Genomic DNA, 13,369 nt, shown 5'->3' on the forward strand with positions numbered 1-13,369 from the left:
AGAGATCTGAGAGTTTATATCTTTATATTTATATATATAATACTTATATTTAGATTTGTATCATTTACCAGCTCTTTGGTTCCTATAATTACTATGGAAAACAGTTGCAAAGAACTTGTACATTATTCCAGTTTTGCTCTTCCTGGCTATGGGAACATGCATTCCACATTGTACCAAAAATGAAAAAAAAAAAAAAAAAAGAGAAGAAAAGAAAAAAATGAAGAAGAAGAAAAAAAAGAGCTGCTAAATACAGAAAAAAATGAACCCAAAGCTGAGCTAGAGTCTACTGCTGACAAACCCCAAAAAAGTTATAGGGAGTCAGACTGTGCACTTAAAGCACTCTTGTTTTTAAAACTGCTTTCATATTGTCAGGGCCCCAAGGGCACCACCAGTCCTCCCCACCATGTGGGCTCCCCCAACCCTGCCCACAGCCCAGGACCCCATCTCAGCCCCAAAAGGGCCATCAATCCCTGCCCCAGTGTTGCCTCAGCAGCAGGGCTGATCTGCATTTCCCCACAGCTTTGCCTCCCCAGGCACAAGCCCAGCCTGGGCTGATGTTTTGTGTCTCTGACACTGACCAGTCTCCATTCCTTTCCCCATGGACCTGCCTATCCACCTGCCTACCTCACCATGGCTCCCCACTCAGCCTGATCTTTAAAACACTTCTTTAAAATAACAAAAAAGTCATTCACAATGAACATATCTTTTCATTCTATAAAGTACTTGCATTTTAATGAAGAATGCAGTTTCCTAGCAGCAGGTGTTAACATCGAAATGAAAAATTACATCATTGTATTGTGTATCTGCTTTCAGAAGGATGAATTGAAAATAGGATTTACAATAGGATTTAAAAACACTGATAATATCTTGAAACCCTCATTTGTCTTTAGAGCTATATTAAATTCCATGGGGTTTCCAGTTTGCTTGAGGTATTTCAAGACTGCTTGGGGAATACACAGAGGAATGTTTTTCTAAGCTATCATAATTGTAAGTCTGCCTGAAGTGTGACCTGTTGATAGCTTTATGGAGGTGTGTTCAGATCCCTGTATCCTCCCTCATTCCAGGAAAGCTTGAAAAGTAATTACAAAGCTTCTGATTCTTAATCTTTCTTTATTAAATGCCAAAATTAATGGTGAAATCTGAGGCTAAAAGAATCTGTTCTTAAGTTCTGATTCTGCAGACCCTGAATGTATTTACCTAATCTCTGTCCAGCATAAAGGGCTATGATTGGTGTTACAAATTAAGTAAATACACAAATCTTTCCCGGATTAAGATTGTCCTTTGACACTGTTACTTATTTTCATCACTAATTTCCTCTGACTAATATTCATGATCAAGAATGCAGAAGTCAAACTATGAAGCAAGTGTTTCTGCTGTCATCTGTGCTGATTACTTTAGTCCAATGGGCAGAGCCAACAAAATGCACCTCCTTAAGGCCAGGTCCATGACAAGATAATTTGATGCAGGCTGAGGAAAACTCCAGGACAAAAAGACAAGAAAATGCTTATTAGACAGATCATATATGCCATTAAAGAGTTACAAGGACAGTAAAATATTATGAATTTCACTTTGTTCTCTTGATATGAGATATTTTACTGATGGTTTTAGTTCTTAAACCTGAACATTTTCGTATCTTTGATTCCAAAGATTATAACCTAACAAGGAATAAGCCTATAGGAATTAGAAGACTCTTGTAATATCTCTTATTGCTTGTAATATCTCTTATCTCTGATGCCGTACTTCTATGAATGTGAACAACCTTGGTTTTCTGCTTTGAATGCAACTAGATAAGAAGCACAAGTTTTGATGTCCTATGATTACAGCTTTAGCAGAGGAAATCATACACTTACATGAGGGTATGTCCATGTGTACATGGGCATATCATAAAGCTTTTGAGGACATGCTTTCTTTTCAAGAGCACTGAATTTGAATCCATACAACACATCTTGTTGAGCATTAAGAGTCCACAGGGCTTTTTAGAATTTACACCTACTTGGCATGCATGGTGCTGAATTACAGCTGTCTTCATTACACAGCTGGAAATTACTTTCTATGCTTACTTGACTATCAACTTCTATACCAAATTAATGGGTAGAAAAAATCTGTAAAATATTTGCTTTGTATATTATTTTATTTTCATATTGCATTCTCTGATGTGTTCTAGAAATCCTATGCCTTCTCATAACCATACTTCATTTTTAACCTCCTTCTGATCCAGGTTCTTTCTCCTGTACTTACCTCTCCTATTGTCCAGTCCTTTCAGCTGCAGTGCAAAGTTATTCCATTATTTTAGTTCCTTGTGCTCCTGTGGAAGTCATGTTGTACAGCATTGTGCTGTGTAACTTTTTTGTTTGAGAAACCTTATAACCAGGGATAATTCTTATCACAACTATTCTTATTTTTTAGGGGGTGGAGGAAATAAATTTTGACTAGTGAGAAGACATAAATAACTAAATGTTTCAGGAACATGGGAAAAAAAAAAAGCGAAAAATATTAGAGATTTATAAATCTTTAAGAAACTTACTCTCACTTGTCATGGTATAACCCCAGCTGAAAACTCAGCCTCATGTAGCTACTTACTCTTCTTTTACCCTCCCCTAATGTGATAGGGGAGAGATTCAGAAGGTAAAAGTGAGAAAACTCATGGGTTGAGATAAACACGGTTAAATAGGGAAAGTAAAAGTTATGCATACAAGCAGAGCAAGGCAATTAATTAATTGGCTATTTCCCATGGGCAGAGAGGTGTTGAGCCGTCCCCCAGAAAGATGGGCCTTGTCATGTGTAACAGTCACTTAGGAAAAAGACAAATGCCAGCACCCCAAATGTCCCCCTCTTCCTTTTTCTCCTAGCACTGTATGCTAGGAGCATGATGTCATTTGTTATGGACTATCACTGTGGTCAGTTGGGGTCAGCTGTCCCAGCTGTGTCCCCTCCCAACTCCTTGTGCACCCCCAGCCCCCTTGTTGGTGGTGAGGGGTGAGTAGAAAAATGCCTTGAGAGCCTGTGAACCCTGCTCTGAGGTGACTAAAAGGTCCCTGAATTATCAACCCTGTATCAGCACAAATCCAGAACACAGTCACATACTAGCAACTGTGAAGAAAATGGACTCTGTTGCAGCCAAAACTATCACATTCTCCACTCCTTATTCCATAGGATTTAGCTGCTTCTCAGAGGAGCACTATTCTTGGGAAGAAATAGAGAAAAGTTATGGACCTCATCCCATTGATGCAAAAGTAGGGCCTGAATATGGTGAGTAAAAGTAAAATCTTTTCAGCACTAGCTCTTGGCATTTCATTGATCTGGTTCCTTCCTCATCCTGCCATTCTTATTATTAATCTCTGTATTATTTGGTTTAACTAAAAAGATTTTGTGGTCTACTAAATACTCAAGTGAAGTCCAGAAAAATTGTGCTTCCTCTAAGTCTTCTCCATTGAAAACCAATTATCCATAAAATTTACCAGTCACAGAGCCTGGCACATCTATTTTTGGCAACTGTCACCTTTTCAATTTACTTTCATATCTCCAGGTATTCATCCTTCAAAATATGTACGTTCTCAGAACATGTAGTCCCAGGTAGAATTTAGTCTTAAAAGCTATACATAGAAGTACAAATCTTCAGTGGTTTTATCTAAGTTTTGTATACTGGACAATGTGGGTCATATTTTGTGCTCCTCACATACATACCTAGTCAAATACTCATCCTGGATGAGCAAAATCAGCTTCTTACTTGTCCTCTTTTTATTCCTTCTGTTTGGTATTTAAAACTATCTTAATGTTTTCCTACTTAAAAGGGTGAAAAAAAAAGGTAGAAAATAGCAGCTTTCCAAATCTAATCTGACACAATACTGTTTTACAGTAATCTTGTAATTATTTGATTATTGCCACTACTACTTAATATATAAATGAAGAGCTGGGGGATACAATACTGTGTATTTCACAGAGACATTAATCACATAACTCACTAAAATGCCTTGTAGAAGATAAGGTTTTGGTTTTGTGTGGAGTTTTTTTGTATTTTTGTTTTGGTTTGGGTTTTTTTTTTTTTTTTTTTTTTTTTTTTCCAAGGGCAAGCTTCAGTGTTTTGTGGCAGAAGTCTCTGTATCATGGAACAGCAGCTGGTAACAGGCCATAGGAAACTGCTGTCTGGTGAATGGAACATGCCTTAATGCCTGTAAAATATAATCAAATTTATCTATATTTTGTTGAAGGGAAAAAAAATAAGGCAGCCGACACCTCATTCACACATCATCCCCATACCGTATTTTTGAGAGAGGGTGTGAATATTTGGATTTATTATCCCGCCCCAGATTACTTGTCTATGACTAGAATGCATCTGCAGACGTCGGGACCGCGGTATCTCCGCCGATCCTGTTGTCCCACCTGCCCCTGGAGAGCACTGTTTGCTCACCCATCTTCTTGTACGCTACGGACTTGGCAGTGCTGGATTAACGCTTGCACTTGACGATCTTAGATCTTTTCCAACCTGAACAACTCTACGATGTACCATTGCCAGGAGCGGTGACAGCCGGAGCCCCTGTCCCCGGTTCCCGGCTCATACCCGCGGGGGACAGCAGCAGCCGGCGGGCTCTCCTGGCACAATGGCGCTGCCAGGAAGGGAAATCCCGTCCTCAGTAGCGCTGGGGCGCGACAAGGAGAGGATCGAGCAGCAGTCCCAGGCACCGGGACACTCCCCAGCAGTGGGGACGGGCTCCCTGGGTGCGGCCCGCGGGGAGAGCGCACCCCGCCGCTCTCCGACTCCCCGAGCACCGGGCTCCTGGCCGCTTCCCCTGCCCCCGGAGCCGCTCCGACCCCGGCACGGCGCAGACGGCGAACAATGCCCGCGACCCCGCCGGGCTGCCCCGCCGCCACTCGGGCGAGCTGCTCCGGTCCCTTCAACTTTCCCCGGGCGCTCGCAACAAGCGGCCCACGCTGGGCTGCCGCTGTCCGCACAGCCCCCGCCAAGTTGCCCTAAAGCACAGCCTGCCCACGCAGCCTCCAAAATCCCCGCAAAGTGCCCGCCCGGGGATCCCCGGCGCGGCGCCCGAGAAAAGCCCGCCGCCGCCCCCGCTCCCCTCCCGTTCACACCTCGCGCAGCTCCCGCCCACCCGCGCCCCCCGCCTCCCCAGCCGCGTTCCCTCTGCCCACCCCGCCCCGGCCCGCGAACGCCCACCCCCGGCCCAGAGCCGGGCAGACCCTCCGCTGCCGCCGGCTCCCCGCCCCGGGGCCGCGCCGATCTCCGCGCCGCTTCCCGCCGCCCAGGGCAGCCGCTCCACAAAGGAGCGCGGCAGCGGCAGGCGGGGGATCCGCGCACGCCCGGCCGCTCCGTCCGGATGCGGTGAGCCCCCGCTCGCCTCCGGGGCCGCGGCAGTGCGGGAGGGAAGAAGCGGAGCGGCGGCGGCGGCTCTCCGGCTGCCACCATGGGCTGCTGCACGGGGCGCTGCACGCTGATCTTCCTCTGCTCGCTGCAGCTGGTGAGTGCCGGGGCACGCTTCGGCTTCCCGGGGGTGGGCAGGGACGGGCGCGCTCTGTCTCCGCCGCCCCGGGCTCGGAGCTGTCCCTGCCCGCCGCCCCGACGGCGCGCCCGCCCGCGCCCCGACCCCGAAGTTTGGCGGTGCGTGCGGCGTGGGGCCACAGCTGCCCCGTGGATAGGGGACGGACCGGGTCGGCGACCCGCAGCACCCAGGCGGCTGTGGGCGCTCCCTGCCTGACGGAGAGCGGCTCCCCCGCCTTGGTGTCGCTTCGAGAAGGTGTCGCTCCCTCCCCGCTGGTTCCGGGCAGGGGCTTCCCCCGTCTGCTCAAAGCGGTGGCCGAGGGGAAGAAGGAGGCCGGCGGTGCCCCCGGTCAATGCCCGCGGGGCGGCGGTGCGGCCGGACACTGCTGGGCGCTGCCGGCGCGCTGGGAAGATGCGCGGACCGGCAACGCCGGCTCTTTTTCTATTTTTCATAACCTGTGTAAAATCGGCGTGTACCGACCCTCCCCCGTGACTTTTTTTGGGGTTCCACTGCTTAAGTATTCCTCAGCGTGCAATTGAAACAACAGAACGGTGCTGCTTCTTCTCTTTGTGTAGTGGAGTTGGCATCTTTATTTTAGAGAAAAGAGTTGTTGAGATAAATAACCTCAAACAGCAATAATCCTTCATCTGGCTCATTAGCAGGATGACAAAAACAATGCCCTCCCCTTAATGGTAGTCCCTGGTCCCAAGTGTGTTTAAAATGATTTTTTTCTCTTTTCTATGACTCAGTGTCATCATTTTGCCACAAGATCTCTTAAAAATGAGTGGTGTTCCTTGCGTGTGTGTGTGTGTGTGTGTCTGTAAAGAAGAAAAGTGGGATGCAGTTAGGTCGGGGGGTTGTTTGTTTGTATTCGTAATCCTTTACGATCTTTCTAGTTTTCTCTTACAGCACTTTGAAATCGCTTCTGTTTCAGAGGTAATACTCCAGAAGTAATTGTACATATTGCATTTATTTGAAAATCCCCTTTCATTTTCAAGTCTTTGTGTCAGTTTCTTAGCCTGTGTAAACTGGTGCGTCTCCATTGTTTCCAGTGTGAGCCTGGACCTTATTCACATGTGAATAGAGTGATGGGCTTAGTGGGTATAAGTAAATCAATGGCACAACCTTGCCAAAAAACATAGGAGCATATGATTTGTACTTTTAGTGTAAGGAAAGTGTTCTGTATACATTGCTGTTATTTTTATTTCTTGTTTTGTATCAGTTTTGTGCTAACGACTGCAGCAGAATTGCTCCTGATTTACATTATGCATGTGGGAGGGGAAACAAACCCTATTTCTTCAAATACATCTCTTTGCCAGTTATGAGGATTATAGTAACTGTATTTACTATTCTGTGGAATTACTGGGAGGCTATAAAAATTGAAGTAAAGTGTGAATGGCCACTATAATCTGCAGAGAAATGCATAAAAAGTCCTTCAGGAAAAGAGTAGTGTTTTATAAAAGACCTATCAGATGATATAACAACTTTCAAAAATTACTTCAATGCATAGTTTTATCTGCTGTTCTTACCTGATTTATAGTGATATTCCACTGTCATATCTACATCTTTCAGTTGCTGATAAATGTCTGTATGGCAAAATGCTGTCATTTAAATTTATTTTCGTTTAAAAATAGAAGTATTTTTTTATATTCAAGAAGTAATCTAGTAGATGTTATGTCCTGGTTCCAACCAGGATGGGATTTTTTTTTTTCAGCATCCTGGAGGGGGCATAGCTAGGATCTGGAGGTTATTCTCTACTACATCACATCGTTGCCAGGCATGGAGGAAAAGGACTCTCTTCCAGGGAGAATGGGCTCTTTCTGTTTGGGGTAGTGTGGCACCAGTCTCAAGCTGGAGGGAGCACTGGGGTGGCCCTGGTTCCAATCCAGGGAGAGCATGGCTGCAGCCTGGTGAGGCTGGGGTATGAATTTTTCATGTGAATCACTCTCTTTAGCACTCTTTTATTATCAGTTTTGTTGATGTTACTATTTCCTTTTCCTATCTCATTGCTGTTTCCAGTAAATTGTCCTTATCTCAACCCATGATCTTTGATTTTTGTGCCTCTAATTCTCCTCATATGGCACCTGTAGGGAGAGGGATGAGAGAATGGCAGCCTGATTTGGAGAGTCTCAGTGGGAGAACTAAGTTGAGGCCCATAATTCCTGAACACATGAACTTAAAGCTCACATGCTGTCCATGATCTCAGTGGTGGTAGTGTTCAGTTTATACATGTAGAAGTTAACACCACTGAGGGTTTAAATAGTTTTCTAGTGTCTTAGAGGTCATGAATATAAAACACATGCAGCAAAACTGCATCCCTGGACATTATTCATCATCAAGTGAAATTTATTTTACTTTGCATCCACTTATGGAGGGGTGAAGGAGATATTAGTGGTTGTAGACAGTATTTAGATTAAAACTTGCAAAATCCAAGCACATGTAGTGCAAACCTGTAGAATTTCAGAAGTACTGATGATTTATACGACTTGAGGAAAAATGTTAAAAGGAAACAGATGGGCACATATTTTAAAAAAGGAAGTTGTTTACATTAGTCATATTCTGGTCATGTCAGAGAAGGGCCTGGGAGCTAAGCTCAGGCTTAGCCTTAGGTCAGGGATTAACTTTTAGATATTACCTGAGAAAGAAGTATCTAATTAAATACAGTTGGCAACACCTTTTATATCATGCATGAACTAAGTAGATTCTCTTCTGTATAAGATGGAAAGTAAAAAATCCAAATCCCTGGAGACATGTTCATAAACAAGATTTACTTCTTCTTCTAAAGAAGAGTGCACAGCTCAGTGTCCTCAAAGCATGCTTTCTTGATTCTTTAAAACTTTTTTCTTCTTTAACTTTGCCTTCTTTATCCCAGCAACATATAAACCAATAGCCTAGACAAAAGTGAAGAGGAAAACAGTTATTGCAATACTGTGAATAAAATACCCTTTCTCTAATGGTAACCCACTAAGTATATTAACTGCAAGAAGATTTGCTTGTAATTTTCAGTGCTGTTTGTCAGGGAACTTTGACATAAAATACTTTAATCTGCAAAAGTGGAGGTTTTTAGCTGACACCTTTTATTTTTTTATAATGAACACATTTAAATGTTTCATTCGGTAATCCTAAGGACAGTCTCTAAATAGTCTTCTATCATTTAATAATAGCTTCATTTGTAAATGGGAATCCATATCATTATGTGTAATACAGAATTCTGGAAAACAGTCATTGAGATGGAAGTGTAGGTGGCACAAGTTCAGGAAAAGCTCTTTGTCACTTTCAGTATTTTATTGAACCTCTTCAGGTAGATTCTGCTTCTGAAAACCAAGGAAACTTTGTGTAAGGAGGACTGTATCTTGCCCCAGAGACCCTTCTTGGGTCTTTCACTGTTTTGCTCTTTCTCATTGAAGCATTGTCATATGTCATTGCCAAGGTGTCTGAGCAAAGAACAATTAAGTGTAAGTGTACCTTTTTGTGCATAAAAATGTCATTAAGATTATTAGGAGCTATGTATACATTGGGAAAATATGTCATAAGGCCATAGGAATCCTTTGGATTACAGCCATAATTCTTACTGGTGACACTAGAAGTCTGAACATTGGCCTTGTCTGTACTAGAAAATTAAACCACCTGGCAGAGGTTGTGCCTGTGCAGTTGCAGACACCATGCCATGAAACACTAAAAATTGAAAATGTTTGGAAAATAAAACAAATTCAAAATATATTAAATTCTGGAAGGGGTGGATTGACAATGAATTGCAGCAAGATTGAGCTGTGTGAATTCAATTGGTGTTAATAAATGTCACACAGTGAGAACTTTCATGCTGCTTTGAAAATGTGTTTCTGAGAAACTACCTTTGCAGGATAATGTTGTTTCAACCCTTAGTGGAAGTTTTTGGGACCTAGAAGTATATAGATAAACACAAAGAACTCTAAATACAGGGATGGTGAATGGGATTTTCAAAGTGGTAAAGGGATTGGTTGATGGAGAGTGTTTGACTAAGTCTCTTCATGGCTTTGGCAGTCTCATTTCATGTGTTTATCCTTGGGCTCCTCTGCACTGTATTCATTCTGTAGGTCCTGATTTAGAAGTGTATGGTTTACCCAGTTATAGCTAGTGTAAAATAGGCTACTTATCTGCTACTTTCCAAATAATTCAAGTGTCATCAGGCCACACTGAAAAATTATTCCAGTGGAAATGCAACTTCTGTGTACTAGTGTTTTGACTAGTGATTGTTTGGGAAGTGCAATTGGTCATTTTAACAGCCTGATCTCTTTCAATGTTCAGAAGATTTATATTTATGATTGACATTAACATTAATTATATTAATGCATGTAAATCCTTCTAGTTGGAGATGGGACAGTATCCATTAGAATGAACAATACCATCATTTCATCATTTGTTACTGGACATCGTGGAGTTTCAGCAGTTATGTGGAAGTGATCTATGTATATATCATGTATAGCTTTTCCTGTAGTTTTAAAATATTTTATAGAGCTGGGCACTCTGACTTTGACTCTTGATGCTTGTATGTTAGAACTTATAGATACCAGTTATTCAGTTAACAGCTCAGGGATTCAAGGGAATTGATGAATTTGAGAAAGTAAAATCTTTGAACCAATAAATTGCTGCACTTTTTATGTTGATAGAAGAATCACCAGCCCATTGATCTGGAGATGAAGCATCTGTCCACTGATAAAAGAGGAGGAAGTGGAGAGAGTGCCTGTTGTATTAGCAAGGATGGAGAAAGCTTGGGGTTTTAGTTCTGAACAATGCCCTGGTTGCAGAATGTTGTGCTTTCTGTTAAAAAAGCTGCTGTGGGAATGGTGTTTACCTCTGATAACTCAAATAACATTCCCAAAATATTTAACCATTGCTGATGGCTATACCTAAGAGGCTGATATGCTTGTAATGTGGATGTATATTTGCATTTAACCTTAACATTGGAAGTAATATGCTGCATCCAGTAGAACTACTTGATTAAATATTTGCAATCCAAAAAATATGATATTATATAAGTTTTAGGATCTCTCTCATCAGGAACAAGAGAGTAAAAACTAACACTGTTTTCCACTTCATGTTTTTGTTTTATTTTTCAAAATTGTTGGGAGTTATCTGTTAGCAAAACACACATTCTGAGCTCATCAACACCTCTCCATGCACCAGAAATTCAGCTTTGGAAGTGAAATCCCCTCCTGTTGAAGCTGCATGTAAGACTTCTTCTCTTCAGGGTTCCAAAGTTAGAAATCCAAAACTTGAGGGAACATGAAATTTCATATCATGCAGCTCTTGCTCAGTTTTAGGCTCCATCCACCACGGCAGTCTGTTTTTCTACAATTCCTGGCTGCTCTATGACAGAGGGACAGTTGTCATATAAACATTTAATGAATATATTTATAGTGATGAAGTGAAAGAGTTAAGATCTTAGTGATAATAATGACAATTAATTGAAAATTGTGAACTATATAGCTGCTCTTCCTGTCTATAAGATCAGTAAGTTTTGTAAACAATTATTTAAGAACATTCAGATATGCTGCTAATCTGCTTCTACTTCAAGATCTGCTGTATTCTACCTAGACCCCATTCTTGGGACTAAGAAACAAATATTGTGGTTTGGAAAATCATTGGAATTCAGGGTAGTATTGTTGGATCTCAATGGAATTTGGGTAGGACTTGAAGAACATGAACACTTTGTAGGTTTATTTTTGGTGATCATATGGGATCGATTGCACTTGCAGTTGTTTAGGTGGTGTTTAAATATTGCCAATTTTGTGAGGCTTGGATCTGAAATTAAAACTTGGAAGACTAGTTATCTTAGCTCATTTTCAATCTGTATCTTACTTGGACTTTATAGGTACAAAGATGCCCTTTTAGTTTTAGGATCAATTTGGTAAATTGACAAAGTAATAAAATCACAATCCCTTATTTTTTTCAGGTAAAATGTTGCATTTTGGTCCACTTATAATATGAATTTTATTGATTAGATGATCAAAGAGAGAGTCAAACCAGTCACACCAATCATTTGCCCTGACATTGTACAGGAAAAGTGAATGGAGGTTTTGTACTTCACTTGATTAGAACTGGAGTAAATTAGAGCATTCCATACTTGCTAATGGGGTCACTTCTTGGATATGCTTAGTGAAGCTGAGAGCCAAGGATGCCACACAGGGGAAATTCTGATTGAATACTAGAAAAAAAAAATTTCTAGATTTTATGTTATACCAGATGGGTGAAGATGGGTGGACATGGTACTGTGAAGACCAAAATAATGGTTTTGCCAAAGTTTCCTTCAGGTCAGCTTATGGGAGGTGCTAGCATGATAGTGCAATGAAGTTCGCACCACTGCCTTAGCTCATACTAGACATGATATCTTTGTAAGCTTTACATTAAATTAAAATGAAAAGTAATGTTAATTGCATTGGGTTTGTGTAAATTTAGTCTTTTTCATTGGTCAGAAGGAACATTTTTTACTGCTTTTTATTTCATACAATTTCTCTTGAAAACCAAATTTGGGCAGTAGCAAATGGGAGTGTCTCACTTTGAGTCTTGAAGCAGCTGAGTTTTGTCCAGGATGAAACAGTTTTCTTCTCATTTCTCATGAGCAATTGATGCCAGCAGGTTTTGGATCAGACACTCCTGTGCTGGGTGAGACTTGCAATTCCTTGACACAGCTGTGCCAGCAGCACTATGACAGATTTTACTGTGTCATGGGCTATTTCTTTTTTCCCTTCTATGCATGACCAGTGAAATCTTTGTAGTCTTGCTCTGGATCTGTGCCTTTGGTAGGTCTCTAAAGGACAGTGGTAAGCAGCATTATCACTGTACTCTGATCTCAGGAACATACAGAGTTCTTAAGACCCTGGTAATGAAATGGCAGTAAAAGATTTTATTTTAGACCTTTTACTTTTTACTGTACTTCCTTATCATCTTGTCTTTCTTCAAACACAGCCCTATCTTGCATGTAATCTCAACTCAGATGGATTTTTTAATGCTGTGGTGATTTGGGACTTGTTCTTACAAGTTGCTGAATGCCCTACAGCTCTCATTAAAGTTGCTGAAAGTCATTCTTTTACATATAGGCTCTTTATAATGGTAGGTTCAAGCAAAGGCAGCAGTGAACCTCTTCCACCTGGTGAATGCCAGTAGTGCAGTAAAAGAAAGGGAAAAAGGAAAACTTTCCACTTAATGGAGCAGCCAATTTCGGCCAGAAAAATATCCTTTACAGAAGTGAATGCCACAGAGAAATAAAATCGAAAATTTTATGAAATACAGAAGGAAGATTAATTGTTAACCAATTATTTATGTTGAAAGTTAATCTTGAATAATCACACTTTGTTCTTCCACAGGTCTTTTCCATGGGTCTCTTTTTTTTTTTTTTTTTTTTTTTTTTGGTTGAGAGTAAGTATAAATATATATAAAAGGTATATGCTTGACAATGAGCTCAATGGAATTCTCTGAGGAGGGTTTTGACACACACCAAAGAAACTACAGATACAGCAAAGTAGAATAATACTTAGGAGATGAAGCATGAGCAGGAAGATCCTGAAATGCTTTTATAGTTAAGGAGATTATGTGGGAGCATGGGATGAAAAGTATAGAAAGGTGTATTTAGATGAGTGCAAAAAAGTGGGATGTGGAAGCCCTCTTCATCAGAGAGATGAAAGTTTTCTCTGTATGTGGGAGGAATTCCTGCCTAAGGTGTCACTGAAAATAAGATCTTAAGGAAAAGATTTTTATTTCTCTTTTCTACATACTGCTGCTGCTAAGCCAGTTTCTCACTATTCTGTTGTAAAGTTACTGTGTTGGTGTCAGACCCTTTGAATAAAGAATGCTATGGGAACAAAATCATATGATGATGATGTTTTCTAGGGAGATTGGAA

At 41.4% G+C, this 13,369-nt stretch overlaps 1 protein-coding gene across 3 annotated transcripts in view; it reads left to right on the forward strand.

Moving 5' to 3' along the window:
• The first annotated feature begins 5,168 nt into the window (after positions 1–5,168).
• NKAIN3 (sodium/potassium transporting ATPase interacting 3) overlaps positions 5,169–13,369 on the forward strand; it is a 347,132-nt gene continuing 338,931 nt past the window's right edge. Inside the window, exon 1 of one of the 3 annotated variants that reach the window (XM_079301831.1) lies at positions 5,169–5,471. In XM_079301831.1, the coding sequence (XP_079157957.1) occupies positions 5,418–5,471 (54 nt within the window). In that variant the 5' untranslated portion in view covers positions 5,169–5,417. The remainder of the gene's footprint in view (positions 5,472–13,369) is intronic. The other 2 variants (XM_079301830.1, XM_079301832.1) reach the window with 2 other exon arrangements.

The sequence above is a fragment of the Erithacus rubecula genome (assembly GCF_903797595.1).
Source record: "Erithacus rubecula genome assembly, chromosome: 3".
Classification (NCBI taxonomy): domain Eukaryota; kingdom Metazoa; phylum Chordata; class Aves; order Passeriformes; family Muscicapidae; genus Erithacus; species Erithacus rubecula.